The 15544-nt window shown below is 40.3% G+C and overlaps 1 protein-coding gene across 3 annotated transcripts in view; it reads left to right on the top strand.

The window, feature by feature from the left end:
- The window catches only part of SH3KBP1 (SH3 domain containing kinase binding protein 1), a 338970-nt gene that overhangs the window by 295664 nt on the left and 27762 nt on the right, over positions 1 to 15544 (top strand). For 2 of the 3 annotated variants that reach the window (XM_080909667.1, XM_080909666.1), the window contains exon 13: positions 11211 to 11296. In XM_080909667.1, the coding sequence (XP_080765793.1) occupies positions 11211 to 11296 (86 nt within the window). Of the gene's footprint in view, positions 1 to 10967; positions 11136 to 11210; positions 11297 to 15544 lie in introns of those variants that run through there. The other variant, XM_080909668.1, reaches the window with a different exon arrangement.

Genomic DNA, 15544 nt, shown 5'->3' with positions numbered 1-15544 from the left:
GGGCAGTTCCTCAGGAATCAGGAGAATGTGAAGATGTGTTGTAGGGTTTCGTGACCACAAAAGCAGGACTGGGCAGAGGGAAAGTTAAGTTGTGATAGTGGTTCAACAGGTATCTGTGAGATCCACGAGGAGCCCTGCAGCTAAAATGGCCCAAGTGAGCTGTCCCATCTTGGCTAATGAGGCTCTCTGTAGCCAAGGCTCTCTACGGAAGGACTGAAAGCTGGAAACTGCCTATGAAGGTACTCTCAGTAGTAGGGGTAACCACCCTGCCACTGCAAGGAACTCTCAAGGCGTAGTGAATGGCTTCCTGGCAGATTGTGGGCGTGGAATGCCCCATGCATGAAGGATTCTGCCTCAGTACCTAGTAGGTAATTATCACGGTGCAAGCAGTAGCTGCTGCTGTTATTTTCATGGGGTATTAAGATCTATTTTCTCACTACCCAGACCCTTATCTGCTCAGGAGAGCAACTGGACCTGTCATGTAAGGGTCAAACTAAAACTTCCAAGAAAAATATATAAGAATTGGATCATGTTGGTTTTAAAGTTAAATTTATTTTTAGCTCCATATTTCCTTTTCATTTTTATTAATCCTTTGAGAATGTCATACAGTTTGTTTTGATTATATTTATTCACTTCCCTCCTCAGCTCTTCTCAGATCCATCTCCCTTCTCTATCTACTGCATTTTATGTCCTGTTTTTTCTAAACCCATTGAGTCCAGTTTTTGATGCTTATACACTCTTGGATGAGTGACCTCCCACTGGAGTGTGGTCAGACTACCAGGGGCCACACTCTTAAAGAAAGCTGACTCATCCTCTCCTAGAAGCTATCAAGTGCCAACGACTGCTCGGCTAGGGGTGGGGCTTCATGCCCAACTAACCCTCCTTGCTAGGATATGGCTTGGCTTGAGTCTTGCACATATTACCACAACAGCTGTGAGTTCACATATGTACCTGTCCTGCTATGCCAGGAAAACACTGTTCCCTTATAGTCATATGCCACCTCTGCATCTTACAAACTTTCTGTACCCTCTTCCACAATGAACCCTTAAAAGGAAGAAGCATGAGCCCCACTGAGCAGCCTTGTTCTGGTGTCTTTGGGTAGATGGTGCTATGAATAGCCAACCTCCCATGTTCTCCTTTTATTTAATTGTTATAGGAATAGAAACGTAACAGAGTTTTTGTTTTGTTTTGTTTTGTTTTGTTTTGTTTTTGTTTTTTTTAAAAAAAGAAACCCTCTGGCAGGAGCCAATAAATGATGAAAGGGTAAGCTCTTTTTTTTTCTTTAGAGTTCAGTAGCACCCTTTCTGGGAAAAAATGGTATCCTTGTATTGAACAGGCTGTGGTAGAATGGGGCCCATAGAGCTGCATCCTCACTGGGTGTCAGCCACTATAGACATGTGCTTCAGTCAATTTCAGAAATTCTTCTATTTTTCAGAACTGAAATTCATTAGCATTGTTGTAAAGAGGCTATAAATATAGTGAAAGGCATTTACAAATAGACATTGTAAAATGCTTACACACCCACAGTCTGAGCACTGTCAAAACACCAGCTGCAGCTTCCCTACTTGGAAGGATCAGAACTTTTTTTAAACTACACCTACTGTGTTTTCAAAATAGGCTTGCTTCTGGACCTAGATAGAAGAGCATTTCAACTAAAACCTGTGTCTAGCTCTTGGCATGAGGGATCAGAAAGCACAATTGAAGGGAAGAGCCAATATCCCTGCCTCCTTAAGTATCGTCTGAGTTCTAGAATCTGGGAAGCATCACTTAGGAATGGTTAGTTTCTATTTCTTCAGGGTGGTGCCTCGGGCTTCAGCCTACAGAGTCTGCAGATGAATCTTAGAAACATACTATCTATCCCCTGAGGCAGAAGTCCTCCCTGGGAAGAGTTCACTACATATCAAACCAGATGCCTCTTGAAAAAGAGTCACCCTGACAAGTGGAACATAATATTGATGTTTAAAATCAAACCATCAGAATGGAGATTCTGAAACTGGGGATACAATCTCTAATAGCTATACACAACTTGCAATGGTATTTTTCATTTGAGATCTATTCTATATTTCTAGAAGTTGTGTTCCCCATTGTTGACCTCCGTGGTAGAATGTGTTTCATTCCTTAGGCTTAATGCTGCATTAATTTTCTCAGACTACTATAACAAAATACTATAGGCTGAGTAGTATAAACAACAGATGTTTATCTTAATATAGGAGAAAGACATGATAGGATTTTCTTCTGCATGGCCTGAAGAACTAGCTTAGTGGTTTAAGACCACTGACTTCTCCTCCAAAGGACCCACGTTCAAATCCCAGCTCTCATGTCAGACAGTTAACAACAGATTATCACCCCAGCTCCACAAGATCTTACACCATGTTCTGGCCTTTATGGGCATACACACATATCCAGAAGCCACTCCCACAATTCTACACATATGCATATAAATAGAAATACATATTTAAAAATTATCTTTTGAATAATGAGTAGAAAACTCTAAGTTTATACATAAGTATCAAATATTGTGACAAGAGCAGGAACAGAGGTATGGTCTGCAAGAATCAAGAGAAAACAAAAGATGGGTCTCTGAATGCTAAAGGGTGAGTCACTTTTACTCTGAGTAGGAAGAGATGTCATTCCAAACCTTGATGGAGACATGGAAATTTGAAGGCAAAGGAGAGGATAAAAGCCTGAGAATTTGCGGACAACTCACAGGATCATCTCCCACCTGACTCCTGCTGTAATTTTGACCAGTTCTCTAATGTTTAAATTAGGGACCAAGAGGGGTACATGGAAGGCATTGGAGAAAGTAGAAAGAGGGAGAAATGATGTCCATAATTATATATAATACTCATATATGGACTTTTTAATAAAAAACAAAACAACAAAAACAACTCCACAATTTGAATAGATTCCACTGCCTGTAGCTTAATAATAATTATCTTACATCTTGTTTTATCCTTGACAATTATAATGAAAACAGGAAAAGTAAAAGAACTCTTGATGGTCCCTTGGAGGGTAACCTTGTCCAAACTAGCTCAGCAGTCAAACTCGTGAAGCACCATGTTCAGGAGAGAGTAAGTAACCTGGCCAAGATCATACGGGCAGTTAGAAGTGAGTTCAGATGAAGTATTCCCCTGGCTTGGACCTGGAAGGAGAGGATTCATACTTTCACACATCTTGGCTGATTCCTAGGAGAGATGGCTATATTTGGCTACCTGTGTTCAAGAAACTTACTGGAGTATGTTGGCAAAAACCATACTTTGCCTCCTTTTACTATGACAGTAGTTGGCTGTATTGTGTAAGTCTTTAATCACTACTGGTAAGGGAAACATCACACTTCTTTTTGGTTTACTTTACTTGTGTTCATATTTTGCCCATATATATCAATATGCACCTGGTGCTTGTGGAGTTCAGAAGAGGTAATATTGGATCCCCTGGAATTGGAGTTATGGATGGTTGTGAGGCATTGTGTGGGTCCTGGGAACCAAACTCTAGTCCTTTCCAACAGCAGTAAGTTCTCTTAAATGCTAAGCTATTTCTCTAGCCATATAAGACACATGAAAGTTAATAAAAGAAAAGGGGACTGGAGAGATGGCTCAGCACTTACGTGTACCTGCTGCTTGTCCAGAGGACCTGAGTTCAGTTCCAAGCACACAAGTCAGGTGGCTCACAATTGCCTATGTCTCTATTTCCAAGGAATTCAGTGGTATCCTTGGATTCCTGTACATATATAACAAACTCACACAGACAGACACACACATAAATAAAAGGTAAAATAAATCTTAAACATAATTGGAAGGGGAAAATCCCCAATAAACTTTTTCTGAAGATAAATACTATTCATATTTGAAAAAATCCTTGCCCATATTTTTCTATGTATTATTTAGCTTGTTTCTTGTCAATGTTGCACAGGTGTCATTATATAGAAGGTCATAAACTTTATAACTTGGGGTAACTGCATCTATTATACAGATGTATAAGACATTTCCATTTCAGAAAATTTGGCCATTGCTCCTGGATTCCACAGGTATTTATTTGGTGATAAAAATCACTCATCAGACTTCCCAGGAATAACTACCATAAATACTCTTCTAGTCTTAAGAAAAAGAATTGTTCTTCCTAACACGTAAGAGAGGCATGTGTGTGTATGCACATGGCTGTGTGTCACTGTCAACCTGCCTTTGTTCTCTAACATTGTAATAAAAGCATTCATTCTTGTCAGAATAAACCTGTTTATAAGTGCCATTTAAATGCCTCATAAAAGCCCATTAAATTTCACAGTTTATTCAAATGTTTCCCTAAAGCTAAAATATCCCATTGGTGTTTTTTTTCTCTCAGTTTTTCTTCATTGTAAACCATACAACAATGCATGGAACCCATTTATTGCAGACTGTTTCTATGGTGTAGAACTGGCTTTCATGCACATGAATATTTAAAGTCTATACCTTAATCTTACAACTTAATTTTAGTTTTAACTTAAAACAATTTTATCCTGTGCTATTCCTCAGAGGACCTGAGTATTTTTTAAAATTTCATTGTATGGCAGGCGAAATAAGCTGGGAACACAGAGAAAAACACTGTTACAATGTCACTTCCATGTGGAATTGGAAAGTGTCACATTCTTAGGACTATGTTTAGTTAGAGAAGAGGAATAAGTCTTGGTGATTTACCACACACTATGGTAATTATAATAAACAACAGTGTGTTGTATAGTTCAAAACAACTAAAAGAAAGGATGTTAAATGTATTTACCACAAAGAGATGATAAATATTTGAGGTGATAGATGTGCTAAGTAATCTAATTTGATCAGCATGTGATGGATATATGTATTTAAGCATCACATTGCACCTTATAAATATAATTACTGTTTGCCTGTAAACATTTTATTACATTTTTCTTCATATATTTTGATCATTTTTTTCCACCTCTCCAACTTAAAATAATGTTTTTTTAAAACAAAGTTTATTGGGTAAGGAAAGAGTATGGGATGATCTGGAGAAGAGGAAAGAATGTGGCAAAATATGTTATATGAAAAATTAAAAATATTTAAATCATAAGGAATATACCTACAATCATATCTTAATTGTTGCTGGATTTGAATGGTAATAATGTGGTAATAAATTTTATCTTTCTATAAAAATAATTTAAAAAGATAAAAGGCTCAAATAAAATGAGCAATTTATTGCTCATTCAGCAAAGCATCCTGTGTGCAAGCAAGAAGACCTGAGTTCAGATCCCCAGAACCCATGTCAAATCTGAGCACTGGTGTATGTATCTTTTTTTTTTATTTTGTTTTGTAAATATATTTTTTTTGTTTTCTTTATTTCCTGGACTTCATACAGTCTGTGAGTTGTTTCTGGGGCAGTGCGAGCCTCTGAGGTTAGTATCCCACAATCAGTGACTGCATATTATGTCTGTTCTTTTGTGACTGGGTTATCTCACTCAGTATGATATTCTCTAGATGCAGCCATTTTCTTAAGAATTTGGTTAAGTCATTGTTTCTGGTGGCTTGGTGTATGTATCTTTAACTCCAGTTCTAGGGAGACAGAAACCAGGGAATCCCTGGAGCTCATTGGCTAATTAAATTAGTTTAGTTTAGTTTCTTTTTGTTTCCTTTCGTTTTGTTGAATTGATGAGCTCCAAGTTCAGTGTGAGGTGCTGGGCATGGTGGTACATGCCTTTAATCCTAGCATTCAGGAGGCAAAGCCAGGCATATCTCTCTGAGTTACAGGCCATTCAAAGCTACATAGTGAGAACCTGTGTCCAAACAAATACATGAATGAATAAATGGATAAATAAATACCCAATATTACCAACCTCCATGGCCACATGTATACACATGAATGCATAACACACACATACACCCACTCAAATTCCTACATACATGCTCCCCACAAATATATAAAGTAAACTAAAAAGCTATATTCAAAAGAAAAACATAGAAAAGAATAAAATGGCCGTGATATCTAATAACAGGGAAATAAGATATCCCAAGCACAATAGGCAAGAGTCATCTTCAGTCCCTTATGATGGACTCTCATTTGATGAACTTCTGTTAACTCAAAAGAAGTATGCAACAGCTCCAAAACTGACATTAATCAAGGTACATCATGAAACCACATGTTCTAAAACAGCCAAGTTTTGAGTACATGTGATTAATGCAGAAGCAAACTTCCTCCTCATCAACAGCTCCTCTCATGTATTCCTCAGCTATCCACAAGAATGTCAAATCATCTTAGCTTTTGATGGCTTTCAGAAGCCTCCCTTCCAGAATACCAAAAGCCAAGTATGCTCAATTTCTTCAAAAATACTGACAAACTTACTCAGTACCCCCCTACTTTGAATTGCCTTCATTAGTTACTTGCTATGGTGTTATATTGTATTCTTTTAAAATTAACTTTTATTTATTTACATTCCATCTACTGCTGGCCCTCCCAGTCCCCCTCCCACAGTTCCTCATCCCATTCCCCATCCTCCTTGTCTCTGAAAGGGTGCTCCTCCTCTCTCCCTCCCCAGACATCCCCTTTCGATGGGTCCTCAAGTCTCTACAGGATTAGGTATATCTCCTCCCACTGAGGCCAGACCAGGCAGTCCTCTGCTACATTTATTGGTTTTCAGGGATTGAACTCAGGTAACTAGGATATCATTACCAAGTATCTTTTTATATTCCAAGTCTACTAGAGGTGGATTCTTCAAGTTTCCTCTCCCCACTGTCAGACATTTTGGCTAAGTTTCACCCCCATTGAATCCTGGGAGTCTCACATACCTCAGGTCTCTGGGACTTTCTAGAAGTCCCTCACCTCCACCCCCAGCAGCTGCATATTTCCATTCATTCTCCTGGCCCTCTGGGCTTCTCTTTTGTCCACCTCCCCCCTACCCATACCTGATCCTTGTTCCCCTTTTCCCCTCACACTCGCCTCTACCACCCAGACAGCTCCCTCCCTCTGTGTCTCATGATTATTTTGTTTTCCTTTCAAAGTGAGATCCTCACTTGGGCCTTCCTTCTTATTAAACTTCTTATATTGTATTCTTTAAGGAATGCTGATAAGCATGGTCCAACAGGTAACTCTCCCCTAAGTATTTTCATTTCTTTTTTTTTCTCTTACAACTTTATTTTAAAAAGAGAGATACAGGTACAGATTTTTAAAGGCATTTTGGCATAACACTATATGAATATATTTTTGTCAGTACTTAATTCTTTTAGAGGTTTGGTAGCATGCATTGAAATCCCACTAGTTACCATAAGCATAAAGTACATGTAGAATAGAATGTAACATGGAAACAGAATTTTTTTGGTGTGTATAGATTAGACATAATGATTTTTGAATACCATAATTGCCACAAGGCTATATTCTTAGCTCTTGGATTATTAATGATTTAATTTCATTTCTTTTTATTTTAAATATATTTTAACTGTGTGTCTGTGCACAAACATGTTTGTGTGCACACATATGAGTGTAGATGCTGACTATGGCTAGAAGAGGGTGTCAGATTTCCTGATGCTTGTGTTACAGGTAGTTTTGAGCCACCCAGCATGGGTACTGAGAACTGAACCCAGGTCCTCTGCAAAGAGCAATCCAGTCCCCGTAACTAGATCCCCAGGCCCTTTCTTTTTAAAAATACAACTCTTTTTCTTGCAGCATTATCCATTGAATTCAGCTTACCAAGTTGTATACTGCTCTATGTCCCTAACACATTTTCTATTGAAAAATAGTTAATTTTATGTATTTGTGGGTATAGCTTGATATTTCAGTACACATAAACAGTGCATGTTGAGCCTGTCAGGAAAATTGACATATCTGCTGCCTCAGATATGTTTTATTTGTTTATATTGGAGATATACAAAACCCTATTAGCTGCTCTGAAACATTTGATGAGTTGCTGTCAACCACCAATTAGTTTCTAGTCATACTATTAAAGCATCAGAAGTCCTGTGTGCATCTGTAGTCCTTGATTTACTGTCTTCCTAGTTCTCTCTTCTCTGCACTGCCCTGGGGCTTTGCTAATCACTGTTCACCCTTCCTTCCTTCCTTCCTTCCTTCCTTCCTTCCACCCTTCCTTCCTTCCTTCCTTCCATCCTTCCTTCCTTCCTTCCTTCCATCCTTCCTTCCTTCCATCCTTCCTTCCTTCCTTCCTTTCATCCTTCCTTCCTTCCATCCTTCCTTCCTTCCTTCCATCCTTCCTTCCTTCCTTCCTTCCTTCCATCCATCCTTCCTTCCTTCCACCCTTCCTTCCTTCCTTCCTTCTTTCTTTCCTTCCTTCCTTCCTTCCTTTCTTCTTTCTTTCTGAAATCAGCATTAATTTTTGTTCTTTAAAAAATATTGGTGTGTGGGTGTATGAAGGTCAAAGGACAACTTTATGGAGTTAGTCTTTCTTTCTACCTTTATGTGGTTTCCAGGGATTGAACTCAGGTAACTAGGACATCATTACAGCTGTTTTTTACCCATCTTTCCAACCCCCTTTTTTCCCCTTGGGGTAGGGGTCTCTCATTGTTGTAGCCCAGGCTGTACTAAATTTAATTTTTTTTTTTTACTTACTCACTTTACATTCTAGCGTCTGCCTCCCTCCCAGTCACCCTCTTATACTAAAGTGTTTTAATTCTCCTGCTTCCACTATGAATCCTGGGCTGGTCTCAGACTTGTAATTGTCCTACCTCTACCTCAAAGGTAATGAAATCATAGGTATGTAGTACCATTGCCAGTTAATTGTTTTCTGTTTGGTACTAGCAATTCTAACCAGTGGATGGTGACACATCATTGTAGTTGTGGGCATCATCCTGACAAGAGATGCTGAACACTTTTCTGTGTATCTGCTGGCCATGTGTATGTCCTTTTGAGAAATCTCTAAGTGACCATTGTGGTTTTCTTGTTGTGCAGATTTAACAGTTAGTTGAATCTGTGTGCACAGAACTCATGGAAAGTTGACTATACTTTCAAGAGTGGATGCTGAGGTCCTGATAAATCAGGAATTTTAAAAAATAAATCCCCTCCATCCCACCACACCAAATGACTTGGTATCTGCCCAAGGCAGTGACCTTGAGGGCCCTTAGTTTTGGTTGTCAGAGGATAAAGAAAGGGAGTCTGAGATGAACTCTGACTTGGGGGTGGCAAAGCCTAAGGATGTTGGGCAAGGTAGATCAAGGCCCACCATGTGTGAAGATATTTCCCCTTATAAGTTCCACAGTAAATCATATTCTTTCTTGAGTTCTGATCTAACCTAGCTCTCAATGTTCCAGCAACTCCCATAATGTACACTCTAGAACAAACTTTATGACACGTAGCATTTATGACACGTCACCCTTAGTGAAGGTACAGCAGAAGAGGGACCCTGACACCAGTAGTTCTCCGCTGTCTGCCCTCTTGTGAGGAGTATGTAAAGTTGGATCCAATGTTTCCCTTCAGAAAGAGAACTGGGCTGCCTTCCATGGCTCCATCTCCACAGATCTGCTGGTATGCCAAAGTGTGGGTGATGTTCACAGGGTTTCACTCCTAGAATAAGAGCTACTGACAATTGAGGGTTTCTGGGAGAAGGTAAATCTGTCTTCTCCAGGGGTAGCCATCCCAAGAGTATAGCCCTAAACATATATAAACAATGCTGAATTATCGCAGCAGCTTGTATTTAGAAACACACACACACACTCAAACTCATAGGGATGCACACACAAGTATATGTACACAGCCTAGTACATCCTTATCTGTGTTACTTTTACCAGCTCATCTCCTCTGGCTTCTCTCTGGGGACTTGAGTCTTATGGATACCTTCATATACACTTGTCCTTGCTCAATCCTACCCTTCACTCCTTTTTTCTTCATATTTGTGTGTGTGTGTGTGTGTGTGTGTGTGTGTGTGTGTGTGTGCCCACATGTGAGTGTGTTTGCAAGTGTGTACTTCAGAGTATAACCTCAGGTGTTAATCATTGCTTTCTACCCTTTGTGAGATAGGATCTTTTCTTGTTCTCAAGCCTCATCCCCTTCCCATCCACCTGTTGCTGTGTTTGCTGAGCTTACTTAGCTGTCTCCCAGACTTCTGGAAATTCTTCTGTCTCAGCCTCTCATCTTACCTTAGGGGTGATATAATTGCAGATTACACTACTGTGCTTGCTTTATGTGGACTCCCCAGATTTTGAACTTAGGCCCGCATACTTCTATAGCAAGAATTTTAATTCAATGAACCATTTTCCCAGGGCATGGTCCCACCTCTTGGGGTATGTCCTTTTAGTTCCTTCAAGGCCCAACTGTGATGTCCCATGTCTGTGCCCCTTGTAGAGTCAGTCCCCTGCCCTACTCGGAACTATTACATGTAGTTGTCATCATGCCTTGTGGACCTGTAGTAGTCTGTGTCTATCCCATCCATACCACAAGCCTTTCCAGAGTAGTTTCTTCCCACTTTGGCCCTCTCCAAGTTTCTATTGCTTTGATAGGAACAACTGTTCAGCTCTCTCATGTCATGGAGAGATCAGCCCTTGAATAACCTTATTTAGGACTCATCTCCCTAACAGGGCTAAAGCACAGCCTTTTGGGGGGGGACTATGGATGAATATTAGGTTGGTATACAAAGAAATTTTCCTTGGCTTGGAGACTTATTCCTATCCCAAATGTGGGCTTCTTCCAGACCACATTCTGAGAGTCACTTATGTCATAATGGGCATAGTGTTGGGGCGGGGCATGACCACCCAGAAGCTATCTAATTTTATAGACTTGTGCCCCGGTGCCAGACTCCAGGCTGCCAGATTTCAACTTGACACCATGTGCCTGTCAACAACCTGGCGGATGCCTCAGCCCCAAGGCCAGAGAATCTTTTTCTCAAGGTTAAAAGTAGCTAACCTTTGACAAGAGGCATTGGCTAAATTCTGGGTTCCTTAAAAGGGAAGCAGCCAGTTTGCCAGTGCTTATTTGGCCATGGGGCAGGAACAGGCCTGCCCCTGTTGCATCCTGTGGAGACAGCGGGAGGGTTTGTGGCTAGAGGGCCACTGGCAAAGGGTCATTATTAAAATAGCCATCTTAGAAAATATGTACAGAACAGAGGGACGTCCACTCTGCTGGCCGGTTTATACCACAGCCCATGTCGCGGGACAGCTCATTGGGTCTCTCTATGTCCCTTTGGCTCCCTGCACAGGTGACAGTGCCATCCTTAACATGTGAGCAGCAAGAAAGTGGACAGAATAAGGACACACACTGATTATTAAATGTCTGCACTTGTGTTTTTAATATAGGGGCGACAGTCCAAAGATTGACCTGGCAGGCAGCACACTCTCTGGCATCCTGGATAAGGACCTCTCAGACCGCAGCAATGATATTGGTGAGTGAAGACCTAACTTGTTCTCCTCTTTGCATTGTCAGGGGGAAAAAAAAAAGCAGGGCCCGGCTTGCCTCGGCAAGCAATGTGATGAGCTCTATTGTGGCACTGAAGTGCTAGGCTCTCAGCCTCTGCTGGGTTTTAAGTGTCACTATTGCACAAGGGAAGTAAGTAATTTGATTTCTACCTGAAAACGAAGTACCTGGTTTTTAGCCTCCCTGGCCTTAGCAAAATTTCTTAGACGTGCTAGTGAAGAGCAATGATGAATAAAAGTTTTTGCAGAAGTAGGCACAGACATGTAGTTTGTGTTTTCCAGCCTAGAAAAGGGCACAAATGCAAAATGTCAGGGTTCACTGTAGAAGTGGCACTAAGTACTTTGACTTTAAGTTAAAATGAGCTTTTGTGTATGGTAATTGGCACTTACCACAAAGCATGAGGGACTTGCTTTGCCAAAGTCAAACCAGCAGTGTGTGATAAATAGTGGTGGGGATGCTAAAGTCATTCTAAGTAAACACAAGCCCAAGGTCCTTTGTGGGGGTATGTCTGCATAGATTTGAGGCAGCTGACAGTATAATCTGGGTAATAACCCTTTTAGGATGCTAAGTCTCAAGTCCAGATTCTTTTAAGTGCAATGTCTTTTTATGAACCTACTGTAATAAGGTGGCATTCTCCTGCATTCTACTTTAGAGGGTTACATTTTAGAATTGCCCTCATTTTAATTAATGTTTGCTTGTGAATTCATTACAGATTCACAGTTAGATTTTAGAAATGATACATATTTTCCTTCTGCACATTTCATGGTAACATCTATCAAAATTATAGTGCTGTGTGGACATTAATGTATTACATCTCACTAGTCTTAGTCAACTTTACCCAGTTTTACTGGTATGTGTGTATGTGTAAGTCTCTGCAATTTTATTGTTTGTGTATCTGCTAACATAGTCGAGATTCATAATATCTCTGTCACTGCCAGATTCTTCATGTTGCATATTTCTTTTTTTCTTTGTTTTTGTTTTGTTTCAGACCTTTTTGTTTTTTGTTTTGTTTTGCTTTGCTTTTTAGGCTTAGTCCTTTCTAGATCCCCAGATTCTAGTTTTCCTTTCCACTTACTATGGTAAAATACCCTGGCCAAAAAAAAAAAAAAAAAAAAAAAAAAAAGCAACTTAGGAGAGAAGGTTCACAAGGCGAGGTCACAATGCAGGACTGCGGTCCATCATCGTGAGGAAATGAAGGTAGCAAGGAGCTTGAAGCAGCCAATCATCATCCACTAATAAGAGCTAAGAGAATAAATGTTAGCTGTGTTCTCCACTATAATATAGTTTAAGATCTCCTGTCTAGGGATGGGTGCCATCTACAATGGGTGAATTTTGCCACCTTAGTGTAATCAAGACAATCCCCCATATATATGCCCATAAGGCAAGCTGATCTAAATAATCCCTCATTGAGACACTCTTTTCAGGAGATTCTAGACTTTTCCTCATTGATAATTACAACTTATCATCACACTGGGATAGCCTAGACCTTGGGATAATAACATAATACTAATAATATATTAGTAAGTGTAGTATTATTGTCTCAAACTCACAATACCCTGCCTTCACTTCCCAAATCCTAGGGTTACAGGCCACCATGTCAGGCTGTGTTGTTCATTTCTAGTCACACCCACCTTTCTCCAATCCACTCACTCCAAACATCTGGCAGTTATTAATGGGATTGATTTGACAAAAAGATCGATTCCCATAATCATCTGTGTTGGCCACTTAATTTAGAAACAAATTCCCAACAGTTGGTAGGCCTTACAAGAGCACCAGAATGCCTGACGTGAGCAGTCTTCTGGCCTGCCTGATATGACCCCCCCCCCCAAGGTTAGATACTGGTTCTTTTTTTTTGTTTTTGTTTTTGCTTTTTTTGATTTTTTTCTGAATCTGCTAATAGGATCGAATCTTTACTAACTGCTGACCTGAAGTCTCTGGCCTGACCTTGTGAGAGGCCTTGTGTGTAGCTTATTTGGTTGTGACTGTAAATACCAAAAATACATTCGCTGCTTCCAGATGTTGTTTTCTATCCTCATCCAACCTTTGAGAATCTGACATGAAGCATAACCTAACATTTACAACGGGCTAGCTCTGCATTTCCATTGGGTAAAAGAGCAGAGCAGTGAATGCTGATTGAACGGCTGGAATAAATTATGGTTCTCCCACTGTGCTCTAGTATTCAGTCTGTTTTCAGCCAGAACAACTGATTGATGGAATACAGCAAAGGTCTAGTGTGGGACCTCACACAGGAAGATAAGGTCTTTGTCTTTCTCTAGAATACATAGTGCTAAGTATCTGGCTTTTCTAAGAGCACTGGCCTTGCTCTCGCTAGGTCTGGAGTTGTCTAGGATGGCTCTTGCAGATGTATGTCCAGCACATTTTCTAATCTGACCAACTAGTTGAGAAATATTGGTGGCATAGATAGCAGAAGAATTCTTCCAAGTGCTTTTTTCAAAACCCAGAGAGATGATACTAAGGGGTTTTCTTTCATTTTTCCAAGAAGACATTAATCCCAGAAGAGTATCATTGCACAAGATTAACAACCTAAAGTGTAGATTCTTTGACTTTTAAGAAATGTTGCTGGACAACTATGTTATCAACCAGGAAATACTGGAATATCCATTATCCAAACACCCTTACATACATATGTGCTTCTGTGGATTTAAAAGACACTGGTTAACAAACGAGACGACCCCAGAGGTGTGAGAAACAACTAAGTAGTAGAATATAATACTGATCAAGATGTTCCTTTGTAGCAGCAGCCTGGGACAAGCTCCACAGAAAAGCAGTTATCTGTAACTTGGCTTTGCTTGGGTAGAGGTGGGGGTAGGCAGGGGAATCACATGGGGAAGTGCTGAAAGCTTAGCTAGATCAGCCTGACTGTAGTAGAATGTTTGTGCTGACTAGAGAAATTGACTTGGAAATATAAGTAGGGATCAAATTGAGTTTAGGGGGGGTTATAATTTATTCTAGAGACAGTGGAAGCCATTGATGGGAACACTGAAGTGATTTATCAAACTTCAAAATTTGTATATGAAATGCTGAAGATCTTGATGGGACCAATCAGATAAAGGAAAGCTAGATGTCAATAAGTTAGATGAGTTTAGTGAAGCACGTTTACTTTGAGATTTGTCTAAATGCCCCATGTCAGTGCGGGGTGGAGCCTGAGAGTAGAGGTTCAAGGATTTAGAGATAGACAGGGATTAAAGGTAGAGGCTGAGTTTCACATAAACACTGCTGGAGAGGGGAGTGTAGGATTGGTGGCTACAAGCCTGAGTGCTGGAGCTGTTTTTTCTGGCCTGAGTAGCTTCCTTTGCTTAGTCATCAACTCAATCAACTTTCCTTAACTTGGCTTCTAGAATTACATCAAGACACTTGGTGGCCAGCAAAAAGAAATGTTTATATTAATGTTTGCTTAGAGGTGTCTTCTGGGCTAGGAAGATAAAGTTAAAGTTTGCTATAAAAAAGGAGATAAAAAATGTAAAGGGGGTGCTGGAGAAATGGCTCTGGGTAAAGAGGACCTGAGTGAACCCACATAATAGACATAGTAGTAGCAAGTGTCCTTGCAAGTGTCCTAGTGGTCCTCCAGCAAGATGGCAGTGAAGACAGGAGAATCCCCTGAAGTTGGAGTTGCTCTTGTAGACACAACCTGTAAATAGATGGCTATAACAAAGTAGATGGCAAGGACCAGCACAAAGGTTGTCCTGTAACCTTCCTGTGTGCACCATGTCATGCAGTGTGTGCACCAGCCTAGATAATAATGCACATATACATGTGCATGCACACATAATGAACACATACCACACTGACACACCACAAAGAGATTTAAAAGGGGTGAGATGCACCTAAGGGTGAAGACCATACCCTGACAAAAATCCACATTCAAGGAGGATTAAAGGATCTTGCCACTTTACAGAAACCAAAGGAGAAGCAGATTTTTAAGCAGAATGTCTTTAAGCCCAAAGACAGAAATGCCCTTTGAAGGTGGATTGGTCAAGGAGAAGAGGATATTGCAGAGAGGGGTGACCCTCTCTGGGACTGCTTTTGTAGGATTCCATTGCTTTGAACCAAGGAGGACATTATTTGTACCAGGATGGTTTTGTTAGTGATTCAAACAATTGAAACTGTCCGAATGTGGGCTGCAGTGAATAGCATAATGCAGCCCCAAACATCATTAGAAACCATCAGTGTTCCCCCTATAAATAAATCTGTTTCC

This window comes from Micromys minutus (genome assembly GCF_963924665.1).
Source record: "Micromys minutus genome assembly, chromosome: X".
Lineage (NCBI taxonomy): Eukaryota > Metazoa > Chordata > Mammalia > Rodentia > Muridae > Micromys > Micromys minutus.
The sequence above is the reverse complement of the archived record's forward strand: the minus strand, read 5'-3'. Positions and strand labels throughout refer to the sequence as shown.